At 40.2% G+C, this 14,246-nt stretch overlaps 1 protein-coding gene across 2 annotated transcripts in view; it reads right to left on the bottom strand.

Annotated features, from left to right (window-relative positions):
* The window catches only part of GPM6A (glycoprotein M6A), a 318,969-nt gene that overhangs the window by 32,034 nt on the left and 272,689 nt on the right, over positions 1 to 14,246 (bottom strand). For both annotated transcript variants that reach the window (XM_061583661.1, XM_061583662.1), the window contains one exon: positions 7,915 to 8,071. In XM_061583661.1, the coding sequence (XP_061439645.1) occupies positions 7,915 to 8,071 (157 nt within the window). The remainder of the gene's footprint in view (positions 1 to 7,914; positions 8,072 to 14,246) is intronic.

Here is a 14,246-nt window from a genome sequence, read left to right as displayed (position 1 = left end):
AATACACATGTAATTACAGGTATACTGCAGTGATACACATGTAGAAAAAGAAGCCCGTTACATGTTGCCTTTGAAAGGGCAACAGCATTGCAAATGAACATACAAACTATTTTTGTTTCTATTTATCAAACTGTTGGTTAATATCCCCTGAAAATGGAAATGGACTGCCTTCAAGTCGATCATGACTTATGGCAACCCTATGAATGGGGTTTTCATGGTAAGTGGTATTCAGAGGTAGTTTACCATTGTCTTCCTCTGATGCTGAGGGGCAACGACTGGCCCAAGATCACCCAGTGAAGTGAGCTTCATGGCTGAGTGGGGATTTGAACCCTGGTATCCCAGGTCATAGTCCAACATTCTAACCACTATGCCACATTGGCTCTCTCCTAAGCACCACAAAAATAGTACTAAAAGATAGCAGCTTATGACATGAAATTGATATCAATACCTCAAAGGAAGATGTATGTGGCTGATTGAAAACTATTTTACAGACAGATCCAAATCTTATTACTGTTTAAGAATTTCTGCAAACCTGTGTGCAAAAGGTAATAAATAACCCAGCAGTAAAAGTAAAATAACTGTAAGAATGAGGATTCTACAGAGCCACTGTCATGTTAAAAACATTCATCAGAAGAAGATGGCCAATTACCAACAGAGAAATCCAGAGTGTTTGTGGTTGTTCCAGGAATAAACTCTTTGGATTTCTCTGCTGATAATTGACCATCCTCTTCTGATGAATATTTTTTAAATGGCAGTGGCTCTGTATCATCCTCATTCTTACACCCATGACTTTTCTATCCCACCTTTTGTTAGATGGACACCATAAAACACCAGATACAATTCAATCTAAAACTTCAACCAAACAACCCATGCGTCAGAATAAATAACACACAGGCAAATATCTTATAACTCAAAAGGCATGGAGGAAGAGGAAGGAGTCAAAAGATGGAAAGTGTTGGCATCAGCCAATCCGAGGGGGGGGAATTCTATAGCAAGAGTGCCATTGTGGAGAAGGCCCTCTTGTGGACCACTGATCACGAACCTCTCTCAGTAATGGTATTAGCAGCATGGTCTTCCTGGCTAATCTTAGAGACCAGAGAGGGCAGTACAGGTAGAGGTGTTCATTCACGTAAACAAATCCTAACAGATCCTAAAACCTTGAATTAGGTTCAGGGGCAAACACAGCCAGTGCAATTCTTTAAGGACAGGTATTATACGGATCCATATACTGTAGACAGATTATTAAAACTCTGTCCACTACACCTGACACTAGCTGCAGCCTCTGAATCATCTTCAAGAACAGCTCCAAATACAGCAAATCACAATAGCCCAAATGGAAGGTTACTAGCGTATGGATAAGATCCTCCGTGGCGCAGAGTGGTAAGCAGCGGTAACGCAGCCAAAGCTCTGCTCAAGCCGGAGTTTGATACCAATGGAAGGAGGAAGTCGAATTTCCGGTAAAAGGGGTCGAGGTCCACTCAGCCTTCCATCCATCCGTGGTCGGTAAAATGAGTACACGGAATATGCTGGGGGGCAGGCCCGCCCTTAGCATGTGTGGGGCCCGGGGCAAAAGCATAGTTGCCCCCACACACAACCTTTTAAATACAAATATGATTACCTTCACTTCAGGGAATAGGCCTCTAGTCAACCTGTTCCATATCCATTTCTTATTCATTCTTGCCTTCGTTTGAGGCTGTTATCTCAGCTCAAACTGTGAAGGTTTCAGTGTTTAACTTGTGAAAGTTGTGTGTGCGAGTGTGTCGACAGGCGGGTTCATTTGGTTTTGTGTCCAGTTCCCCCCCCCTTCTTCCTTCACCTTGCATTTTCTGTTTTCCTTACAGTTTACTGTTTAACTTCTGTTGCTGTGAGAGCGTGTGTTCTGACTGGGGGGTTCATTTGGTTTTGCTTCCAGTTGTTTTTCCCTCCTTTTTTCCCTTTGAATTTTCTTTTGAGATAGTTTTGAGCTGGTTGGGGCAATTGTTAAATTCCCCCCCCCTTGTTCCTGTTCTTTTTTGTCCCGCTTTATTTTTGCGGATTGCGGGGCTGTTTGTGCCGCCTCTGCTCCTTGGTTTTCCCCCCTATTCATTTTGCCCCGGGGGGACAACGGTGGCGACTTCCTCCTTTTCTGAGCCATTACTTCGCCCACCAACTGAGGCTTTGTTCTTCACACGGCTATCTCTCCTCACGGCTAGCTACTGCGGCCGGCAGGAGCACGCTGCAGCGAGCCGTTTTTCGCTGCAGCAGAAGGAAGTCTGCTGCGGCGATGACTTTGATCTTTGCAGAGGCAGCTCTCTCCCCCCGCGGCCTGCTGTTGCGGCCGCCAGGAGCTCGCTGGGGTGGCTCTCTGCTGGCGGCGGCAGCGCGCTTAGATCGCCAAGCGTGGTCCCGCCAAAGCGCGGGGCCCTGAGCAACTGCCCCACTTCCTGGTGCCTAGGGGCGGCTCTGCTGGGGGGTAAAGAAAGGCTGGGGAACTGGCAATCCCACCCCATATATATGGTCTGCCTAGTAAATGTTGCAAGACGTCACCCTAAGAGTCGGAAACGACTCGCACTATAAGCGCGGGGACACCTTTACCTTTAGAGTATGGATAACTCTGCCCAGGAATGGTCAAAGCAGATGAACCATCCATAGTCAGAAAAAAGCTCTCCACACCACTGTGGTCATCTGGGTCTCCAGTGGCAGTTTGAACCTAAGAGTACCCTGGACTATGCATCTGATCCTTCGGGGAAGTGCCATTTTATCTAGAACAGTGTGCCTTCCTATTTTCTGGACCTGGGAATTTCCAATCCACAATACCTCTGTCTTGACAGGATTCAGCTTTAATATTAGCCCTAATCCAACTGATTACTGCTTCCAGACACTGATCAAGTACCTGCACAAATTCACCTGATCCAGATGGCAAGAAGCAATGGAATGCCATCCACATATTGATGACAGTTCAAATCTCCTGATGACCACTCCCTACAACTTCATATAGATGTTAAAAAGCAATGGAGACAGAATGGAATCTTGAGGGACCACACAAGAAAATTGCCAAGGAATCATCAGATGTTTCCTACTGCTATTCTCTGAAATATGCTCCGTAGGTAGGTATGAAGATACCAAAACATTGTGTCTTCAACAATGAATCCACAGAGCCAGTACAGAAGGATAGCATAATTGGTGGTATCAAAACCTGCAGAACTAACATGGTTGTACTCCCCCTGCCCCTTGATACAAAGCTCTTTCAATGATAAAACCAAGCCTGAACCCCTTTGAAATGGGTAAAGATAATCAGCATCCTTCCACCTGATGCACTACCCTCTAGAGCACCTTGCACAAGAAGGGGATATTCATGACTGGGCAATAGTTACTGTAATCTTCTGGGTCCAGGGCAGCCTTTTAAACAGTGTCCCTACCACAACCCCACTCCTGCAAGATATTAACTACCCTCTGGAACCAGCTAGTCAGTCCCTTCCAGCTAGCTATCACAAGCCAAGAAGGGCAAGGGTCAAGGTTACAGGTGATAAGCCAAATGCTTTCAAGCATCTTATCTATATTGTTGAGCCTCAGCAACTGAAACTGATCCCAGTCTGGACTAGATAGTGCTCTAGACACATCCACCAGGCTTGTAACAACTGTGATGTCAAGGTCACCCTGAATACAAGTGACTTTTTCTTTTAAATGCCTTACAAAATTTACTCTTTACCAAAGTGCCTTACAATGGTTTTTACCACCCAGAAAAGCTCTGCTGGGTGGCTAGCCAATGATGCTAATGAAATAAGCTTTCTTCCCCACCATCAGTGCCACATGGTAGATATGATTGTGCGCTTTTACCTGTGCTTGGTCATTTACACTGATATGTCCACTATCTTTGCTTTAGCTATCATCCAGCCTGTTTCACCTCTTGGAGTTCTCCCAAATACCAAGTAGCCATCTGAGATCCACTGTGCTGGAGACAACATTCAGGCACAACTGAATCAATGGCCCTTTTCATCTTGCTATTCCACAGCAAGACTAGCCTTAGTAGGGCTGCCAGTCAGGCTAACTGCTCCCCACCCCCCGAGTTTCAGGTATCCATTGGATGCCATGAATCCCCACAGGCAGACCATCGTAATTAGTTCTTTATGGGAGGAAGGGTGGGATATACATTTAATTAATAAATAAACAAACGATAAACAAGGCATTTGGAAACATAAAAAAGTAAAATTAATGTGGGACATATCAGTGAATATACCCCCTATGAATGATAACTCCAAACTAAAACCTCAGGAAAGTTAGATTATTGTTGTACACAGACACCAGAGGAAGTTGGTTTTGTTATGAGATTTGCCCTTAAATTTGTAAGATAGGCAAAAAGCTTTTATATGCCAACTAAACTAATTTGATGTTTGCACCATTTTTTTTAAAAAAAAATGCTAATTTTTCTAGGGGTGCTTTTAAAAATTAGAATCATATGCCTGAAACATGCAGATACACTTGTCTATATGACCAAAAGTATACCATTGTAGTTTATTTGCTTAACCAATATTTTGCTTTTTTAAAAACAAACAAACAATAAAATAGTGCCAGAAATCTGGCATTTAAAAATGTAGAGTCTTCTTGTAATCTGGGATCACAAATCCAGCACCCATGGGTGCCATTATACTCATTACGGCCTTCATTGCTAATTCCAGGCAGGTACCTCCAGCCTCTGAGCTTTCATTAAAAAAAAAGTAAGTCTCTGGCCTTCCTAGAAAGGAAGTTACAAAGCAAAATGTGCAGGTACTCTTCTAAACAATTTCTGTGAAATGAACCAGCCTGGGTACTCTCACCTGTCAGTGTTTTCAGGCAATGTGTGAAGTCAGAGCTGTGACTGATAAATGACTTGTTTGGACACCAGGCAAAAGGAATCCCTGGGGTCCTAAAGAGCTTCTGTTTCCCCCTCCCCCTTAATGTACTCTTCATGCTCTTTATTTTCTAGTAGTCCTTGGAATCTCTGTAGTTTATCCTTCCTTTTTCCCCTAGTAACCAGGATGCATCTTTCCTATGGTGGGTTTGTCTGAGATTAGGTACTCCCTAGAAGTTATTTTCTGCAAATACTACTACAAATAAGTGTAGTTAAAGAATCACTTCTTCAAATGGCAATGCAAAATGTAAAAGATTTGCAAAGAGGCTTAGGCATGTCTCCAGAGCTTGGAAAAGTTACTTTTTTAAACTACAACTCCCATCAGCCCCAGCCAGCATGGCCACTGGATTGGGCTGATGGGAGCTGTAGTTCAAAAAAGTAACTTTTCCAAGCTCTGAATGTCTCCTGAAGTGCAGGAGCTGATGTCCAGGCATTCATTAAGAATTCACTGTATAGTTAACTTACACTACAATGGTATACATGTCTATTTCAGAAGAAAGTCTCTTTGTGTTTAATAGGGCTTACTCCAGGTAAATGGGTACAGGATGGCAACCTATGCTTTGGTTTAGGATTGGCAAGGAGTTGTGCCCTTAACAGCTGTACTTCCTGTAGTACTTCCCATGAGGTTATCCTGGGGTGGGGGTGGTGAAAAATCAGAAATGAATGTGCTCTCTCTAATTTTACGTTATGCCATGTGCCCCATGCCATGCCCCCATGGCAGCCATTTTGTGACTGGCGCCCTCAGCACTCTCCCAAATTTTGAAATGTGCCCCCTGGTGCGAAAAGGTTGGCTATCCCTGTTGTAATCAGTGCTGTACACTTTTCCCCTAAATACAATAATCTTGAATTGGAAGCTTCACAATGACTGTAATTTTCATTACTGTATCTTCATAGCAATCACAACATTTGTGCCAAGTTTTGTGTTTTATTATTTCATTTAATGCAGTTTCATGTATTATTATAGGGAATGCTTGAGGAATTTCAGGTGATCTTCAATGCTAGTCCTACTCAGAGCAGACTCATTGAAATTAATAGACATGACTAACTTAGGGTCATTAATTTCAATGGGTCTATTCTGAGTAGGACTTAGATGAATACAGCTCTTGATCTTTGAGAATTCTGATACAAACTGACCTGATCTGCCCCTCTTGGGCTGTTGGGTAAATGTGACCTTAATTTATCCACAGCTTTCACACTTCTTAAATGTTCCCAAATGATTAAAAAACAATTCAAAATCCATTTAAAATGCATGTTACTTGTTTAAATTACCTGTCCGTCACTGTTTTTAATTGATGAATTAAATATTTTTGTAAACCGCTTTAGAGGTTTTACTACAGTCAAGTGATATATAAATTTTGTAGTTTTTTTTTAAAAAAAATACTTTGAGAGAAAATATATTTTAAAATAAATGCACATTTTCTCAGACCTGGAATGGAAACAGACAGGATTCACCAATCCTTTTTTCTTACCTATGCACCAAGAGTACAACTTAATTTTCACTTGACCTCCAAGAAAGCTTGCATAGCATTGCAGCCTAATAACTTGATCTGAAACACATCTAGTTGCAAGCTATCTCACTGAAATCAACTGAATTTATTTCCAAGTAAATGGATTTGGGATTGTATGAAATTAAAATGGAGAAAGACAAATGTTGCTGGGCACACTGCATTTCTTGAATATGGGCTTAGTTTTTCATTTCAACAATTTTAAATTTGTTGGTCTCTCTTGTTTCTTTATTTGGTGCAACTTATTTTTTCCACATTTTCAGATCAGTCTCTCTTTTAATAAATAAAGTCATCCTTTTCATTAACAGTCTTTATTTTATCTCACAGTACTTGTTTTTCTATCATATACAGTACTATGGTGATGCAGTCTTTCAAACTGTTGTACTTCAGACATCCAATTGTTACCCAGTTATAAAATTCATCTGCATTAAGCTACCAAGGCAACTGAGAGTATATCAACTTTCTTCCCACACAAGTCAGTGTAATATTAGGCATTAGCATCCATGTTTAATAATCGCTTTACTTTTCACTTACAGATAGATGCACACAGACATACCAATGAATCAGGGTGCCTATTTTCTTAGATAGCATACAAAGCACTTTTCTGTATACGACTACAGCTTCATTCTAGCTCCTTTTGCTTTACTACATTGCCCCCTCTGATGAAATATTCTGGTGCTGGAAATTCCTATGAACTAGAATTATTAGGCATAGGTAATAAGAAAATAATTACCAATTTATTTTTATAATAGCACAGGCGAGGCTGCGTGGTGGTAGGGGAATCTCATGTGTGCATTGGGTTTACTTTCTCTCTGCATGGTTCAGTTTTTCATCCAGATGGGCTTTTGAACATTTCGAGAAGAACAAACAAGCAAATGCAATTGCAGGACAGACTGTGAATCATACCTTGGGAGCTCTCCTTCTGACATCACAGTGGAAGTGTAAAAACTGAAAGGCTTCTTGTAATGTCCAAAGACAATTTCACAAAAAGGGACATATGAAGGTAGATGTACCATAATTACTTTTAGCAGCACATCTATATACTCCTTCAATCAGCTGAAAGGGGCTATTGCATCTTGATACAAGAATCTGGCATATACAACCCCAACTCTGATTTAAAAAATATATGAGAATTTGGCTACCCTCTCAGAGGGCTGTGAAACATCTTCCTGGTGCTCCAATATATAGAAAACAGTTACAGTGCTTCAAAACATTAAACCTGAGCTTTGGATGAAATCCCTAATTAGAAATGTGAAGGCCTGGGGGGAAACAGGAAAAAAATTGGGGAAAAGCAATTTCCCAATTTGGACAGAAAAAATCGGGGGGAAACAGAAAACCCTGTTTTCTTCTGAATTTTTTTGGATTTTTTTCCTGGGCCTTCACATCTCTATCCTTAATCTGAGAAAATGGCATTGTCTGTTCCACATTCATTACTAGAGTCACCTTTTTTAGTCCATGGAGTTTTCTAACTTAGTAATTAATTAAAACACTCTAACCTGGCTGAAATTAACATGGGTAATCAAGGCTGTCATGTTAACATACCCAGGCACTGACACATCTGCCGCAGGTGGTGATTTTGAAATCCCCGTAGAGATCCTTGATGGCACCAGTTGTAAAAAATCCTTCCACCATCAGCAAAATGCCATAGACAAAAAAGGCAGCTGCTACCCCGTAGATCACATATTTGAAGATGTCAATCCTATGATTAAAAGGTATCCATGTTAGTAATGTTTCTAATGTTGACTCTGAACTATAAATTTTAAAAAAGACAAGACATTTTCCTCCAGATGGGACATCTCCAGCTGACATACAATAACAACAAGGCCTATGATCGTTTATAGATTTTGACATGAATCACAGACCTAGTGAAAAGTTCATACAAGAAATACAGAATCCTTTCACTGAAAATAATCCAAGCATTTTACACTGATGGATGCAATTCAGCACTGTAAAACCAAAGGACTCCCCACACACACAGTAACATTCACAAGATGGAAAACACCCCCAATTGTCAAAATATCTGTATCCAGCAAACAAAGAACACATGACACATTCACACAGCTGAGCACATGGTTGTCACTGTCAGTATGATAGCGCCATTATCAGTTTGGAAGAGTGGGTAAACAGGTAATTGGTACTGTCAAATAGTTCGGATTGTGCACTCAAGGCCATTTCCCCCATTCCAAATCAATTATTTGCTGCTTGTGACTATACAGTATAATTGTAATACATTTTCTATTTTTCTCTATTTCCTTCTTTGTTGGTACTCTTTGCTTTCCATTTTTTTTACCTTTTTATTATTTGAAAACTAGAAGACAAATTTATTACACTTATATCCTACCCTTCCTGCCAGAAGGAATGGCAAATAAGTGACAAAACACAAAAAATCTATAAAATATATTTAAAACAAAACATCTTTGAAATAAAAAATCTTTTTAAAAATTTGAAACAAAACTTTTTTTTAAAAAAAGTGTTTGTTTAAAAAAACCTCTCAAAGCATCTTCCGCAACATCTTAAAAACAATTCCAGCACAGCTGCAGACTGATATAAGGTTTCTACTTAAAAGGCTTGTTGAAAGAGGAAGGTCCTCAGTAGGCACTTAAAAGACAACAGAGACAGCACATCCATCCATACACACATGCACACACACACACACACATACACACAATGTACAATATAATGTATGCAGTTGATATTAGGAGACATTTATAAATACCACAGATTGATGTTATAAACAAATGCTCTCCCCAAAAAGTCTCATATCAGATTATCTTAACTAAAATTATGTAAATCCATTATTCATAATTGGCAGTGTCCCATATCTTCTGCTATAGTCAATAAAGTTTTGCCAGCTTATCAAGAATTTATCATGTCTTTGGCTGCCCTCTCTGCACCTAAGAAAGTATGTCAGTTTAGCCATAGTTGCAAACTTCCACACATCTATCACTGTCTTCAAACCATGTGGTTCTGAAGTTATCACCTTCAGTTACTTGACTTCTTGATACATATTTAATGTTTGATAAACATCTATATTGCACAAATGAGAACTGTCTTTATTGCATCAATTCAAGATCAGTCTGAGCTATGTGAAATTAGCCTTGATTATAAAATAGTTCTTGTCTCCTTTGGAATTTATTTAGTTACGTCTGCCACACACACACACACACACACACACACACACACACACACACACACACACACACACACACACACACACACACACACACACACACACACACACACACACACACACACACACACACACACACACACACACACACACACACACACACACACACACACACACACACGGCTTAGTGGCAAGTCCCTGAACACCGTAATGTAACAGATGTGTTTATGGAGTGGTATACATGTACCCGGGCTCCCATGCACATGTTCACCATGTGTCCCTGGACACACATCTAGTTGCTGCTAGAATAGAATGAAATGAAAAATCTTAATGACAACAAACATTAAAGAGTAGGTTGTCTTCCCATGTTAAGTTCAATTGTTATCCGGCAGCAGCCATTCCATCAGACTTAAGCAGATGAGGAAGAGGTGATGCAGAACAACTCCACTGGAACAGCTTAGAGCACAGTTACTCTTGGCAACTCCTCTCTTTTCCATCCCATCTGCTCATTAGAACAACCTGAAACTAAGATTGTATCTGGATTTGCTTCTTTCCTCCTCCCTTCCAATCTATTTTTCTTTTGTGTACTGTCTTTTTAGAATGTAATCCTGAGAGCAGGGACTTTTGTTAGTGATTTGCAATCCACTCTGGGAGACGTTTCTGGATGACAAGCGGGATAAACATTCTTTAAATAAATAAGTTAGGAAACCTTTTGAATTGTTTACTCTGGTACATGTCACTGTAATATCTCTCTTCTCTTCAGGGCTCTGAAATAATCAGGAGATGCCCAGTCATTTCATTCTGTAATTCTACAGATGATCTGCCAACCATCTTTTAAGAGATTTTTCCAACTGAGCCCATTACAAGTTGTGACCATTAATAATTTCATTATATTTTATTGAATAAGACTACAGAAGAAAAAGGATTCAGAACACAAGTACTTTGATTCACATGGTTGCTGATCATTAAAAAAACGTTGCTTCTTCATATCTCAAGATTATACATTCAAGGCAGTTGAGAAATCTTAAGAGGTAACATGTGATTACATCAATGCTGAGACATCTCTGATTTTACTGTGCCCTAAATGGATTTAAGCTGAAGGAATATTGAAGCTATTATATGGTATAGTCTGAAATTGTTGCACTTTAAAATCATGGGTGTTGAAAAATTAAAAACCAGGCAGCATGAAATTAGAAAGTTTCCTATAAAAGCTGCATTATGGTGATTGAGAACGTACCATATTCTAAACTAGGAAGCAGATGCTTTGTTCAAAGAAAATACTCACATACAACCTTATTCAGTCACCCATTACAAAATTCTAATTGTTAACAGGAAAGAATAATGCTACCGATGTGTCATAGGCTCCTACGCTGTGATATGCAAGAAAGAGATGACAAATATTGAACAACAGAGGTACTAGACAAAGGGCTATCAATTTCTCACTGAAATGATATTCTCATCACTAAGAACAGCCTTTCCCAACGTGGTACCCTCCAGATGTTTTAGACTACAACTTCCATAATTCCTCTGCACCACCACCTGGCTAGCTGTGCCACCTCCCATCTACCTGGTGAGGTTCTCCATCTCTACTCTTCCTAGAATAAGAAAGAGAGGGAGGAAGTGAAAGGCCTTGCAGTGCCGCCATTACTAAAGTAGCAGAAAATGAAAAAAAATGTAAGTTTAGAGGTGGGGGAGAGAGAGAGAGAGTAAGTAAGCCCAGGGAACGGGTGACCACCATCATCACGTAAAGTAGGAGGGTTGGCAGAGGCAGGACAGTACTGAAGGCGGGGGGGCACACAATGTGATTTGCCCTTGGTGTTGCATCCTTTTAGGGATGGCCCTGGCTACAAAAAGGCCTTTTTGAAGCAGGTAGGACTGGTCAGGTTCTTGAGCGCATCCTAAAAAGGATGGACATCAAAATGGAACTGAAACTTAGTACGGATGATGCTTCATACTTTGTATGTTGCAAGATACTGAAATATTGAAAGTTAATGACAACTAACTCCCACTGCAGACAGTGAAAGTAAAATGTACCATATTGAACCCAAAATGTCTGAAAGGGTGCTTTATCTCAACAGTAATGTTTCTCAGAGATGCTGAATGCATCCTTCTGATCATACTTTCTTAGCATGAAGATACTAAGGTGGAACTCCTTACAGAGTCAGTTTCACAAGGTTACATAATAACATAAGAAGAGCCCTGCTCAATCAGACTGAGGGACCATTTAGTCCAGCATTCTATTCTCACAGTGGTCAACCAGACTGCTTCATAACTAAGGAAGTCTCATGGTGACTTATCAACCTGGCCAGTTTCTGGAAGTAGTGCTAAACCATTTGGTTTGTTGCTGCTAGCTTTCAGGAGTTGTGAATTTGTGCTGGTGTTTCAGGGAGTTAGTGGGTTTAAACATACATTTATATATAGTATTATATATAGAATTCTGGCACGAAGGAGGCACTGTGGGTGAGTGACTCCCATGTCCAAGAAATTGGTCAATTGCCTGCTGTAGACCTAGTTGCACCCCTCCTGAAGGAGCACGTATGCAGTCTGGGTGTGCTTCTGGATTCAGCTCTGTCACTGGAGGCCCAGGTAGCTTCAGTGGCTAGAAGTGCCTTTAATCAGCCGCACCTAGTAAGACAACTAGGATAGTATCTGAACAGGGAGAGGTTGACCACAGTAGTTCAGGCATTGGTGACTTCTAGACTGGATTACTACAATGTACTGTACATGGGCTTCCTTTGCACTTGGCCCGGAAACTGTAGTTAGTGCAGAATGCTGCAGCAAGGTTGCTGATGGGAATGAGACCCTGTCAGCATATAACACCTCTGCTAAGGTATCTGCACTGGTTACCAATTTATTACCAGAGCAAGGTCAAGGTATTGCTATTGGTTTATACAGCCCTTAACACCTTGGGATCCATTTACTTGCCTTGCCCCAGATGTGCCTACTTGATCTGCGGAACTGGTACTGTTCAAGTGCCACATAAAACTTGTTTCACACTTGTAAGAAATTGTTCTTTTAGTGTTGCAGCACCTACTTTTTGGAATTCCCTGCCTATTAGCATCAGGCAGGTATCTTCATTGTATTCTGTTTGGTGACTGGTTAAACATTTTTGTTTAGGCAAACCTATCCAAATACATAGATGTTGATGTGTTTTCATCTCTTTTTAAGATTGCTGTTTTAATTGTTTTAAAATGTATTTAATTACTTTTTAAAAACTGCTTTTTTATAACTTTGTTTTTGTAAATTGCTTAGAGGTTTTCTACAATCAAGCAGTATATATATTTTGTTAAATAAGTAAATAAAATAGTTGTTTTCAGGGACAGGACAAAATGAGGAAGACATATTCACTCTCCTTGAAAAATACGAGACTTTTTTTTGTCACTTCAGTACAGACTCATGTCCCCTGCCATTCACTTTCCTTCTCCAGAAAAAAACCACAATTTTTATTGTGAACCGGGGGATACAGGTGGAGAATAAGTGGAGGTGGAAGGGGGTCTGGCTCACTATTAGATCAACACACAGGCTTGCTGACTGGGTAGCTCCAGAACTTGAAATGATGTTACTGAACATGCTCAGAGCCATCATTTCTTGCCAAGAATGCTTGGAAAACCCCAAATGGCTTGTGAGCTGAGCAAAGATTAGCTTACCCATTCCTAATCATTTTAATCTTCTACCAAAAACATGATAGTTAATATAAAGATTGGTCTTCAGGTTATATTGAGATAAATGTACCAACAAATATTAGATACACCATAACATGATTAAATATAATTTACCACAATCAGTTCCAAAATCAGTTTTGTAGTGCTGTTATTGGGGGATGTGGGAAGGGTTAAATACAGGCAGCAAAGACAGATGTTTTATGCTAGCTTGATTCCATGTTTTATTGGCCTAGTTTGTACATAATGGTTTACCATGATTCTCACTTCCTCCCCACTAGCGTGCAGAAGAGACAAACCACAACCCCAGGCTTAAGTGTTATGTTCAAAAGAGATTGTTTCACTCAAATAAAACATGAACCCCAGGTCAGACACAACTCTAAATCAGAAAGTGTGGCTTATTTCTTGTGCATGACAGCAGGGAGAAGTACAGCAGGTAAGAGTGGTGTGTAAACTACTAAAACCCTACTCTGGCTTTTATACTATGTTTATGTACATGGATATTGTTCATGTATTTTGTTTTGTAAATTAATTTGATATTTTTTATTGTACCTTGTGTATTCTATTGTAAACCACTTTGAGATCTGTCAGATAGTAAGCAGTCTATAAATGGAAATATAAATAAAATAAATCAATAAGCCACACTAAACCATTAACTATACCATGATGAGTGAACTAGATTTTTTAACAATATCTATACTGTCTGTGCATTCTACTGAATTTCTATTTCACTAACATGAAATCTTGCAAAGTTCTCACAAAATAAACAGGAATTTAGGATGTTATATCATCAGATTGCTGGTCCATCTAGCTCAGTATTGCCTACACTTACTGGCAGCAGCTTTCCAGAGTTTTGGGAGAGTCTTTCCCAGCCCTATCCGGAGATGCCCGAAATGGAACCTAGAACTGTCTGCATGCAACAGATTTGTTCTCCCTCTGTCCCTTAAATCAGGAGTGGGTAACATCTGGCACACTGGCTAATCTTGTCCTGCCAGGGGAAGGGGGTCCAATTTGGCGTGCGAGGCAATTTCTCCTAAACCATGCCCATGGGCAGGAAGGAGGGTTCAATCCTGCTGAATGACTAG

This window comes from Rhineura floridana, chromosome 9, assembly GCF_030035675.1.
Source record: "Rhineura floridana isolate rRhiFlo1 chromosome 9, rRhiFlo1.hap2, whole genome shotgun sequence".
In the NCBI taxonomy this organism is placed as follows: Eukaryota; Metazoa; Chordata; class Lepidosauria; order Squamata; family Rhineuridae; genus Rhineura; species Rhineura floridana.
Note: the sequence above shows the minus strand (reverse complement) of the source record. Positions and strands in the feature narration are given on the sequence as shown.